This window comes from Lepisma saccharinum, chromosome 10, assembly GCF_977018435.1.
Source record: "Lepisma saccharinum chromosome 10, izLepSacc3.1, whole genome shotgun sequence".
In the NCBI taxonomy this organism is placed as follows: Eukaryota; Metazoa; Arthropoda; class Insecta; order Zygentoma; family Lepismatidae; genus Lepisma; species Lepisma saccharinum.
This window is the reverse complement of record NC_139238.1, coordinates 69397246-69410639: the sequence shown is the minus strand read 5'-3', so window position 1 is coordinate 69410639 and position 13394 is coordinate 69397246. Positions and strand designations below refer to the sequence as shown.

The window sequence follows — 13394 nt, the reverse complement described above, 5'->3', positions numbered from 1 at the left end:
CCGGGACTCACAGGTCGCTTTTTTTTAGGCTGGATGTACATTTTAAAATGTAATCCAAACCAGTGAACAATGCGCTTCTAAGAGGGATCGAACTCGGGACACCGTTATTAAAAGGTTAAGGTGTTAATCCTACACAATCGCAGGCTCGATATGTCGTCACGAGGCAATTTATACAGAGTGATATCTTACACAATTTCGCAACGTACAAAGAGCATCACACAGCAAACATCATTCCTTAATTACGTGTTTCTGCTTGACGCATTGTTGAGTTGCTATGAACACTCGAAAACTGAATTTTATCCTGAATTTTATCTCGCAGCTCACATGTTCAGAAATACCATCAATGGATTAACTCATTGATTGAATTATGTCATTTTACATAAGTTTTCTGCAACTTCTGGCTAATCGCAACGACGTAAATGAATAATGATATGATGAAACTGATCAGGGGACACTCCCAAAGAACGACCAGGCCGAGATTCTAATCCGGGGACCATTGGCCTCTTATCGCAATGTTATAGCCACTCCGGCACGGTCCTTTATTGTAAATACCGGGTATCTATAAAGTCACTTAACATTTCTGCATGAACAGGATTTATGGTACAAAATACAATATGTACTGAAACATATATCACAGTAGGACACAAAATCAGTATACCTCAATGTGACCACCCCTCAAGTGTAGGCACATATACCAACAATCCACCACAGCCCGAAACACCTTTTCCAACATAGCTGGTGTAATCTCAGCAACTGCGGCCGTAAATCGTTGTTTCAACTGGGCTATGCTGTGGATCCGCGCCCCGTACACCTCAGACTTGATAAACCCTCAAATGAAAAAGTCTAATGGGGCCAGATCGAGGGGGGTGGGGGGGGGGGCCACTCCCAGTTGCGAGACACAACCAATCCATCTACCGGTGAAAACTTCGTTTAGGTGATCACGAACGATGGTGGCAAGATGGGGTGGTGCCCCATCCTGTTGCTGCATAGTAAGAAGCTTTGTGTGCCCCAATCCACCGTGCTATGAGCCACAGTTGGTAGATGCTGGGGTTATGGATACAGAGTCGCGTGGTCGATGCGGTGGCGCTACGTGTGATCGCGTCCTGTACATTTTCCACAATTTGTGGTGTTATGGCTGGCCTACCAGGACGTTCTTCATCCTCAACACTACCTATTCACTTGAATTTGTTGACCAGGTTCTTAATAGCCAGCCTGGTGGGGCCTGGTTTTCTGAATTTCCGAGTGAAGTCCGTCCGCACCTGTTCATACGTCACTCCACGCAGACGAGCACAAACAGCGGCTATTCTCTCTTCTATAGAGTACATTTTATCAGATCACTTGGAAAAAAGAAAATATTTGTCATTAGTTCATTGAAATATTAACTGACTTTATAGACACGCTGTAGATATTGGAGAGGTGAATGGAATGCATTAATGATATTTTGAAAGATTATTTTATTTGTGTGTATATTTAATAACGAAAACTTGTACTTAGTACTATCCAATTCTCTATATCTCCTGCCTCCGAATTGTGATCGTTCTTTACTGATGTGTCTCTAATAGTTTCCTTTCGTAAACCAAGTCAATAAACGTTTTATTGTTATTCCAACAAACACAAGAAACCAAGTATAACGAATTCGACTGAAAAGATCAAAATGAAGCTTGATTGATTGATTGAGTTGGTGTTTTAAGTTCACTCTATGCACACTAAGGAAGATTATAAATGGAAACTTAAGATGCAGCATCCCACTCCACGAACTCTCACATAAAACACTTCACTTCATATTCATTCTTTTTTCAGCAACATAGAAAAAATTGTACATAAGTAATGCTTTTGTGAAACTGATCTTTTTACCTTGGTACTTTTTTGGCTTGTTTTATTTTTGTTTATTTTATGTTATCAGTTCTTTTGTTTTTAATCTTAGTCTACTGTTTTACTGTTGTTTCTTTCTGGTTTAAAATGGCTTCTGCTGTACTGGAAATTTCAATAAATAAATAAATCGGGACTGGACCTACAGTTAAAAGTGGAATCCGAACCACTATGTGCCTCCACCGGGAATAGAACCCGGGACGGATCCAGTGTGACCGTACCCTAAGACGTTTATGTAACCGCGAGAGAAAATGTTGATAAAAATACTTGAAAAAAAAAATAGAAATTTTGTTGCCAAGCAACTGAGAGCCAGACATTATCACACGGTGTTATAATTGGTGGCAGTTTTTCCAGGAACAATTATAAACATGCGCACACCAGGTCGTTAAGTTCGAGGGGGGGAAATCACGTGTAAAAAAGAGAGGGGGTCGCTTTGTGAAGAACGAAACAACTGATAAGTGACCAAGAAAAGAAATATATTGTGTTGGTCGAACATCTTTTGGACTTTGGAGACCTTAACAACAATCACACGAGACAATGAGGTGAAATGGAATGGATGTAATCGGTGTCCTTTCGGAAACTACCATAGATGCGCACGGGGGGTACTAGGGGTCCCTGGGCAACTCCTAATGTATCCACAAAAAAATATAAAATACAGGGTGATTCAAAAGTCTCTTGACATTTTTATCAAAAAGCATATAATTGACAAAATTGACTTTACTGATAAAAAATATTCTAGAATACAGAAGACAAACTCAGTACATTTCAATGTGGTGGCCTTGTAAGTATACGCATGGCAACCACCTTTCTTGCGTAGATCGGAACACATGTTCCAACATAGCTGCAGCTATTCGCTGTGTCAGTTGCTCCATGGTGTCGAACTATACTTGGTACACCATAGGCGTAATGAAACCCCACACAAAAAAATCTAGAGGACTCAGATCTGAGAGCGAGCCACCCAAAGTCTTGGTGAGCCACGACCGATCCACCTATCTGGGAAGGTGTCACCAAGGTAGTCCCGAACGATTATGCCAAAATGGCAGCGGCGTATACTCTGGGTCACCTAGGTAATCGGAGATGACCCGGCTATATTTTTTTTAAAAGTTGTTTTTTATTTCTTCGCAATATTCTTCCGAACCAATCTTTGATTCACATATTTCTTTGCTTCCAGCGCGCGAATGTTTTCAACCGTTTGCCGCGGAATGTCCGTGAGGCTTTTTCTCCAGCTGGTGGAATCTGGTGATGTCAGGGTGAGATTCCACCGGCTCCCTTTAAATCCCTTGACGCGAGGGAGGGGAAGGAAACACTGCTTCCCAGGCGCGGTTATTCCGTGGCAAGGGTAAGCTCCTTCTGGAGAGAGTCCATCGGTCGCACTCTCCACCCCAGAGCCTTTTCAGTTCCCTTCGCTGGCACCCTCTTCTGCTATTCTTCCCCGATGGCCTTTGTATCGTAGGAGCTGTGTTGTTTACGACAGGGAAATTTCTCAGGAAACAGAATTCTGGGTTCACAAATTACGTACTGAAAAGGAAAGTAGAGAAAATACATCTGAAAATGCGCGAGAAACAGGGAAATCTGAACAACATTTGCGAACCAATTCTATGTTAATTCTCATTTTACGTTTGCTTCTGTCTTCCTGATCTCTGCTATTTCAACAGATATTGTCAAAGGAAAAAAAACTTTAATATTGAAGATGAAGGTAATTAAATAAATTAAAATTTGAACTAGAAATTCAAGAAATTAGACCGACCTCCGTTGCGGAGTGTTAGGATACAGCTCCCTACGACGCCAGAGCTCCAGGGTTCGAATACCGGTCTGGGCATGGGTGTTCTTTGTGAAATGTCCCTTCATCAATTTCATATCATCACTCGTAGTGATTAGCCAAAAGTGGCAGAAAAGCGACGTCAAATAACAATTTAATCAATCGATTAATGAAGTAATTAAACTATTTATATGCTTACTTTTTCATTTTTGTATTTTAAATAGCGTGATTACTTTCTTTGTAGCCTTCAAAACCAGTGAGAGTACTTCTTTCACAGAAATGAATAATTTTTAAAAGGGAAAGCTATCAGAATTAAATTGTATATATACATACACATATATTAGGTAATTTAAGTTGCTTTTCCTTCCTCTTTAGATTAATAATAATCATAATGATAATAGATGTTTGAATGTAAAATATATAAACAAAAGACGCAATGATTCCAACTTATGGAACCTCGCACATCGCAGGGAACATAAAGCTGGGAAAGGGATTTCTTCAGCATCCATAGGGAATTTAATTCTGTGTCAAGCAGGAAGGAACCACAATAGAAGATTGGCGCAGGGAATTGAGTGCGTGTTGTAGCGATTCGAGAATTTAATATTTGTTTAGCTGTTAGTGGTTTAGTATTCGTGCTAGTGGTGTGTTTACTGAAGTTAAAGGCAATTAGTATAATACAATATTTGTGTGTGAAAATATTTGGAACGGGATCTTTTCCGGAGAAATTGCAAATAGTTAATGTAGTTAGGCCAGTAGGATCTCTTGTACCACAAGTCTTGAACATAAACTTCCGTGTATAAAAACAAAAATCGGAAATGCACGAGTAACTGGACACTGGGGTAAATGGAATTTTACACTTCAATTAATATTGAGGGTTTTTATTTCACTACGGCATTCCTTTCATATTCTTTGTTACAGGTTTTTCCTATAGATTTATTATATTTTCTTGTTTTATTATTTGAAATTCTAAACGTAGATTAACTGCAAGTGCAATCACAACAATTATTCGACAGTGGTCGCAACAATAAGGTAAAATTTTTAACACATATATTCATAAATCCTGTATGAATGTTGAAGTAAATTTGCAGGGAGACTTCAGGAGTGGGTAAATGAATCGGAGATTATCCACTAGTTAAAACCAGCATACGCCACTGCAAAATGGGGCAGTGCACCATCTTGCTGGAAAACAACAGTGTATTTTATCCCATCATCAAAACCATTAGTTAGCGATATAAGGAAAATATCAGGAGACTTTTGAATCATCATGTATAGAAACTACCACTTAAATATTTCGTTTCATTTCAGATGCCCCTCTCACCCCCCCCCCTTTTTATCTATCTGTCTCCACCCAAAACAATGTGATATTGTTTACCATGATAATCACTAACCACGTAGTAAAGAAGATGTTTTTACCGTATAATTTTCACAGAGTATTAACTATCAACTGACCGAGTACAGTGTTGTATTTTATAAAGTAATGTGCATTAGAAAACGTGCCAAGACCGAACTTGCATACAATTTAATGAGAGGGGTTCAGCTGATATTACCTGTAGAGATATTAGTATTGTATTGTAACATTTTTTTCAATTGTTTACTTTCATTATTTAAATAATACAAATATTGTCACAATGATTGGAAAACTTATGCTAAAGTGATAACGAATAGAAATAGAATATAATGATAAAATTTCATCCTCATATATTAAATAGGTTCTGTAAAAAAAATATGGCATAGGCTACATTGTCCAGACAGGCAATTGAAACTCCCCTTAAGGTACCCCCAAATAAATTAAACTATGCACGCCTGTTGATGAAATCTTGTGAAAAGAAATACGTGACGAATACTTTAATAGTGCAACAGAAACACTACTACCATACGTCCGTAGGTTCGTCCAAAAAATTGTTTGATTGTTGATATTTAGTCGCTTTTTAGACACTTTTGGCTAAACGCGACTATGAGAAAGAGATGTTAAATTGATAAACGGACACTAAATAAGAACACGCATGTTTAGGCGGAGAATCGAACCCGGAACCCCTGGCGTTGTAGTGCGATGTGCTTATCACTCCGCCGCAAACGCCGGCTATTAGCTTAGTGGTATATGGATTTTCACGTTCGGTTCATCTGTCAGTATAGGACAACATCTAGTTGTTCGTTCATCTGTCAGTATAGGACAACATCTAGTTGTTCGTTCATCTGTCAGTATAGGACAACATCTAGTTGTTCGTTCATCTGTCAGTATAGGACAACATCTAGTTGTTCGTTCATTTGTCAGTATAGGACAACATCTAGTTGTTCGTTCATCTGTAAGTATAGGACAACATCTAGTTGTTCATCTGTCAGTATAGGACAACATCTAGTTGTTCATCTGTCAGTATAGGACAACATCTAGTTGTTCGTTCATCTGTCAGTATAGGACAACATCTAGTTGTTCGTTCATCTGTCAGTATAGGACAACATCTAGTTGTTCGTTCATCTGTCAGTATAGGACAACATCTAGTTGTTCGTTCATCTGTCAGTATAGGACAACATCTAGTTGTTCGTTCATCTGTCAGTATAGGACAACATCTAGTTGTTCGTTCATTTGTCAGTATAGGACAACATCTAGTTGTTCGTTCATCTGTAAGTATAGGACAACATCTAGTTGTTCATCTGTCAGTATAGGACAACATCTAGTTGTTCAGCTGTCAGTATAGGACAACATCTAGTTGTTAATCTGTCAGTATAGGACAAAATCTAGTAGTCACATGACCTATGTTGACAGTTTGCGTGTTTTAATGATAATTAATATACTGATCGTAAAGTAACGCAACTTATTCTCCTAAGACTAGGTCTGTGTTTCGTATCGATATTTGAGACAAGTTTTAGTCATGAAATAGTTTGTTTTGTTAAACGCCCAGGACATTATTTCTAAAATATAACAACAATACAAGGCATATTACTGGGTGGGCTGGAGCCCCTCAGGCCCATATAAGTTGGTGCCACCTGGACTAATTCTCGAGATAATAGATCCACCAAGACATTTGAAACCCTGGCGTGGGGACAGTGGCGCTAGTGTCGCTAAGCTAATATACGGGTGAAACTGTAGTTCGCATATTTTCCGAGGTTTCAGAAAACTTGGGGATCTATAGCAGGGGAGGCCGAGGTACATTTGAACACTCCATGATTTTATTGTTTTATTTCATAATAAAAATTGTTTTATTACATTTGAATACAAAAGTACGAGAACATGTAAGCATATTTTTCACATTAAAGTCAAAATTATTTTGAAAGTTAAATGCGTTAAACAAAACACTAATAATATGTTCAAATCTGCCTTACGCATGGGGCACACTTGTACAGATATGGGGCTCTCTTGAACACTGTCTTCTTTTCATTAATTTTACTGGAATCGAAATGTTTTTAACATATATCTTTACATGATCTTAGCTTTCGAAATGCTAGAATCGAAATCGAAGCATTTCAGTGCTTGAGTGCAGGTTGTTCCCCATGCAGCAAAGGGATGTAGTAATTTAAAATTGCAACTTTTGACGAGAAAAATTACTTTTCAGGGAGTTATACACTCGTTCTCACACTGAATGTTTATTAACTGCTGAATGGTCCAATTACTCTCTGACAGCGCATCTGCAGTGCTGTCATCTACTGCCACTGCCGTCAACTCGGCACAATTTATTCCCATTGGGAAATTCGCGAAGTTCAAATGTTCCCCATATTCAAATGTGTTCCAGTCTCCCCTACTCCATAAACTTGACGCAGATTTCGATGAAGGCACGCTCATTCTTGATTCATGCTTAAATGTTGCTGTTCGCCCGTCATATTGTACCCAAGCAAAAACAAAAGAACATAGACGTACTCACCTAACACCGTGAGATTGATGGTATGGGAGAACCTGTGGGTATCGTTCCGAATGATGCACGAGTAGTTTCCGAAATCGAACTCCTCAACAGTCTGCGTGTAGATTGTCTGGTTGGCAGATTCTGGGTACAAGATGAAGGTTGATACCCCTCCAGGCCATGGATAAGGCCGGCCATCCTTGAACCTGCAATTAGAGATTAAGACTTTTGTTTTACAAATTTTGCTTAAGCATGACATCTGAACACAAAATATATAAATTAGCTTATCATATTTCGTAATTTTATTGCTATTTTACAATATAATTTAGCATTTCGTTGCTTTTTCACAATAGATACATGTTAGAATTTCAACGCTTTTTACACGTTACATAATACACGTTCTTATTTCAACTACTTTTTCATAATAGATTTCAGCATTTCCACGCTCTTTCGTAATATATTTCAGCATTTCAAAGCTTTTTACATAGATTTTAACATTTCAACGCATCTTCTCATAGTAGGTTTTAGCATTTCAACGCTTTTTCATAGTAATTTTTTTTCATTTCAACGCTTCGTCATAAAGAGATTTTAGGAATTTCAACGCTTTTCATGATACAATTTAACATTTTATTACAGCTGTGCAATATCATCCTCATCTTCGCGATTAGCCAAAGGTGGCAGAAAAGCGAATTAAAATAAACCAAATCAATCAATCAATTATCGAGATATTTTAGAATGAGTAATCTTGAATTTCAGTCTGTCCATTATTTGTCTTAGTCACTTTATAAATACTATCAATGCTTCTTACAACATCGTAAGTACCATTCATGTTTTGGATTTTGCTCAGGGAAGACAAGACTCCCAAGTTGTTGTTTCCAAGTCGTCTCTCATAACGAGGAACGCTAGTGGCAAACCTGCCACGCTCCCCTGGTAGTTATGTCAGAGCAAGCGTAAGCTGTGTTGGGTTGCATACGTACAGGATAGATTTTGAGCGCTTATAGCGCAGAAACTAAGCGCTTTCGAGGTAAACTTTATAGGGGATAAAGTTACTTGTTTTCATGATATCCACCAGCACCTAAGCTTTGTTGAAAGAGTTTTGCGACACCCTGTATATATTTTTAAAAACATGCTTCTTTATGACAAACAATGTTACGGTCAACGTAGTGTACTATACTGTTCATACAGATGGATTCATGAAAAATTCACTCTGGGAAATGTATATTTTGTTACTTTTGATACAAACACAACAACATACTGCATAAATGTAGTCAGTTCCTAAGTCAAAGATAAGCGCTAAGATGCGCTATGAATTTTATGCGAGAAATGCTTTTTCGTCCACGAAGCTATTGAAACGTAAATTGTGGTAGGATGTTTTACACGAAGGAGCGTTTGTAAGTTGGAATTTCTCTGTTTTAATATTTGTTCATTTTGCATGATACTGAATTCTAAACACGTTATATTATATACAAAGGGATTGGGTTAACCATCTTCCCTCTCACTTCAGTGACTAAAGTTTAATTTTTCAAAGACTGGTGTGATGAGTGGTGTTGCATTCGTACAATGCTTTCTTATAATCGATTACTATCATTCCCACTGTTCTTACCACTTGTTATTTTATTCTTTTAGCTGCGATGTTCAACTATTCGTTCTGAATAAGATCAGTGCTACGTCTTGATCTACTTTTATATATATGTTGTTTGGTGCATTCATGCACAGTTGGTTGAAAATGTTGCACAATGTGATAGAATCTGGCTAGCGATCCTACCAACCGCGCGGAGCGGGAGCGAGAGCGTCAGCGATAAGTGCAGGTCGATATGACGTCAGCAGCTCGTTTGTTGATTAATGGTTTCTGGAATTATAACTCGCTCCTAAGCTGCAAATGCAAGAACTCAGTCTGGCAGGCTGCATGCACACAAGCGCTCTTCAAACCCTCGTAGAGTCGAAGCAAGACCTGAACGAACAAAATGTTATTAATAAAAGTTGTTCGTGGCGAAACTTTGTCGCTGTTGAAATCATTTACATACCATTTATTCCACCATAAATGCCAAAGGAAAATGCTTCTCCGTATATATAAAAAAAATGGTTCACTGTGAGAGCTTTCAGATGTCTTTCAATCTCATTTGCAAATTCGATTACACGGACGGTAAAATATACGTTACGGTCCGTCTGCCAGGGAGGGGCGGTCGGCAGGAAAAGATTCCTCCAAGTCCTGAGGGAACAATGAGGCGGGCTATAATCTGGTATCCAGCCGGCCCCCCCGTAAACTCCAGAGCTCAAGATGAACTTTTGAGTCTCTTCCCAGAAGGATAATGTTCCCCCTTTCGGCGTATGACGGGAAAAGCAGTGAGGAAGAGAAGAAATGTGAGCTCCGGGAAAGAGGGTAATGGACCAAAGCGAAAGTTCCTAAAAGCGTTGCTTATCAATGTATCCAACTCCTATACTTTAATGCTAGAATAATAAAGAAGGTTTCTTTCAAATTCTCTTACTTTCCAGCTAAAATATATTTCCTTAACATGATAATAAAAATACGCTCTTCAAATGAATGAAGTTTAACAAGAATTGAACGTAAGAACCTTATTTCTTCTAATCCAAGACGCCATCGAAAGTAAGGCACACCTTTACTATGAAGCTTTTGAGAAGAAAAATACTTCCAATTTAAGGCGCACATCTGTACAATCACCGCCAATAAAACCGGGACATGTAAATCCTGAAATACTGATCTCTGGACTGGCGTGTACAGGAACAGGACACAGTTGTCAGTTCCTACTGCATGCACTACTTCCACCCTGGGACTTGTTATAATATAAGGACTACGTAGACAACGTAACAGCACAGTGCCTTACCAACCCAAAGAAATTCTTTACTTTGTTAAATTCAAGAAAGCAAAAACCACGCGTCCCCATGGAAATCAAGTACAAATCGGAATCAGCCTGTGGAGATAAAAGAGTGCACTTATTCAACAGTTTCTTTCACGAAAACTTCACCTCGCATGCTTCAACCAACCCACTCCCCGACGTGCAGTCGGTCTGTTCACACTCTCTATCAACCATCAAAACCTCTTCTCATGAAGTTAAATCTCTCCTTGCCTCATTACCCATACACCGCTCTTTAGGACCAGATGAAATTCCCACAATTTTCCTCCGTAACACTGCCGACTTCTTGGCTCATCCTCTCTCTCTCTTGCTAAATAGGTGCTTCTCTGAAGGCGTGTTTCCTCAGATGTTCAAGAAAGCCAACGTTGTACCCATTCACAAATCTGGAGACAAAAATAGTGCTACATCATACAGACCAATATCACTCCTGTCACCTCTGTCTATAATCTGTGAAAAAATCATTAAGGACAGATTATTCAGATTTACATCTCCGCATATCAGTACTGCCCAACACGGGTTTCTTCCAGGTAGCTCTTGCTTGACTAATCTTTCAGTTCTCCTTTCACATGCCACTAGGGCTATTTCCAAAAATTCCCAGCTAGATGTGATATACTTGGATATTTCAAAAGCCTTTGACAAAATAAACCATGCTCTTCTTATTCACAAATTACGAACTAGATTTAACATACATGGCAAATTTCTCTCCTTAATCCAGGATTATTTACACTCACGGACACAGCGTGTCACCCTTTCAGGCGCCTCTTCTGATTTTCTTCCTGTCCTGTCTGGGGTACCACAAGGGAGCGTCTTGGGCCCTCTCTTGTTCATCCTATACATGGACGATCTCACTCAAAGACTTTCCTCATTTCCTGTCAATTTACTCATGTTTGCTGACGACTGTAAACTTTTCAAAGAAATCTCAACCACGCAAGATGCTGTGATTCTCCAGAATGCTCTTTCCGAACTTGTCACATGGTGTAACCTGTGGAATCTACAACTTAACCCACAGAAATGTTCCTCCCTCACAGTCTCTTTAAAAAAGAAAAAAATACATTCTCATTATGTTCTTGAAAACAATTATATTACTACAGTTGCGGCCCAAAAAGATCTAGGTGTTATCATAGATGAAAAGCTGAACTTTAAGGAACACATCGCAGCTACAACTAAAAGTGCAATGCGCATCTTAGGCCTCCTGTACAGATTCACTGAAATTGATACTCCAATTTCTCTTAGCCTGTTTTTCAAGTCATTCATTTCTCCGATTCTCGAATACTGTTCTCCAGTATGGGCCATGGCTTCCAATACAAATCTTTGTAGCATGGATTCCGTCCTCAGCTTCTTTACCGCCATTGTTCGTCATAGAATTCCTTCTTTGCGGCATCTTCAGAAACCTGACATCCTGACTACTTTGAACATTCAGTTACTGCAGACCCGACGCAATATGGCCGATATGAATTTTTTCTATAAAATCATCAATGGGAAATTAAGATCTGAATCTCTTCTTACAGAATTCAACTTCAGAGTTCCCTCTCGATCGACCCGAAACACTGAATTGTTCCACACCTCCACAGCTAGGCTCTCTCTTATACAGCGCGCTCTATTCCACAGGCTGCCCCAGTTCTACAATAATTTACCCACAAACATAGACATTTTTGCCCCTGAAAGCATTTTCCGATCTTCCCTAAAAATGAATATGTAAATCTTTGTTTCCTTGTTTATGCCTTATGTTTATATTTAACTTTTCTTGTTTTTACCTTAAACCACCTTGACTTGTTCTTGTTATTTGTTAGAGTTTTCAGTGTAAAATGGCCTTAAAAGTGCTGTATCTGAAACTTTGAATAAATAAAATAAAAATAAAAAATAAAATAAAAATAAAATAAACCTGTAAGAAAATAAAACCCCGGATTGACTTGAACGCCCCTCGTAGATGCTGAAATTCTCGCTGCCCTCCAAGGCGTTATGCGTGTTGCCTAACTCTACGGAGATAAGTGGATTTAAATCGCAAATTTTCAATAGCAACTTCTACCAACGCAGTAGGAACTGGCAACTGTGTCCTGTTACTGGTAGGCAGTACACGCCAGTCCAGAGACCAGGATGGCGAACAACAGTGTGAACTTGATTTATTTCACAGAAATACAACAAATAACATATTGCGTATTTTGAATCTCTCTTGCGTCAAATATCTTCAAACAGATATGTTCGGGATATAACAGAAATTTGCCATAGCGATTTGATTGAAAGAGCCTATTTCGATTTAATTTTCAAGATAAATTAACCTGGTGTAGTGTCGTTTGCGCCGAGGCTTCTTATCGGTTCATTTCCACCGTGACATATCTCAAGACATCCTTGGCTGGCTTTCCGACAATCCAGTGTGTCATCACCTCCGCGCGCACGTGTGTTCATGGCCACATGGTGCATAGTGCATAAAGTCAAACGCGTGTTTATGACGTTGCAAAGCTGTGATTACACTGAAATGTTAAACATATCCAGAGAGTCAAATATGACTTTACTTATTTCAAAAGACGTTACACAGGATTACTTGTATCAATTTTATTCCACAACACAAAATACATAAATCAGCATCAGCCTATTAACTATTGTTAAAATATTGCAAGCATTCTACAAGTACTACGTAAATGTACCCTTGGGAAGCAACATAAATGTGCCAGTCTATTGCACTTATTTATTAGACTATACAGTACATAAAATCGTCAAAAACATTATAAATACAGTGTTATTTTTTGCAAACATTATACAAGTAATAGCTAAACACAATATTTCGATACACTTGCACAACAACATTCATCCATTTCTTGTCGGAATATTTGCCAAATTTCACGAACTCTCTTCTTGCAATTCGTGAGTTTCTTCTTAATTTCAAGCTCAGCATGGTCTGGCACACATGTATGTTCCGGGATGCGCACAATTCATCGATGGGGTTATCCTTTTCCTTGTAGATCCGTCATATATACTTTCATCTTACATTCATTTATCAATCACCTTCCTTTTCAATCGAAGATAAACACAGCTGGAGCTGGGCAACGTCATAAACACACGTATGCG

The 13394-nt window shown here is 38.7% G+C and overlaps 1 protein-coding gene across 1 annotated transcript in view; it reads right to left on the bottom strand.

Annotated features, from left to right (window-relative positions):
• The window catches only part of LOC145993938 (interleukin-1 receptor accessory protein-like 1-B), a 197245-nt gene that overhangs the window by 59961 nt on the left and 123890 nt on the right, over positions 1–13394 (bottom strand). Inside the window, exon 2 of the mRNA XM_083129901.1 lies at positions 7483–7664. Within this exon, the coding sequence (XP_082986027.1) occupies positions 7483–7664 (182 nt within the window). The remainder of the gene's footprint in view (positions 1–7482; positions 7665–13394) is intronic.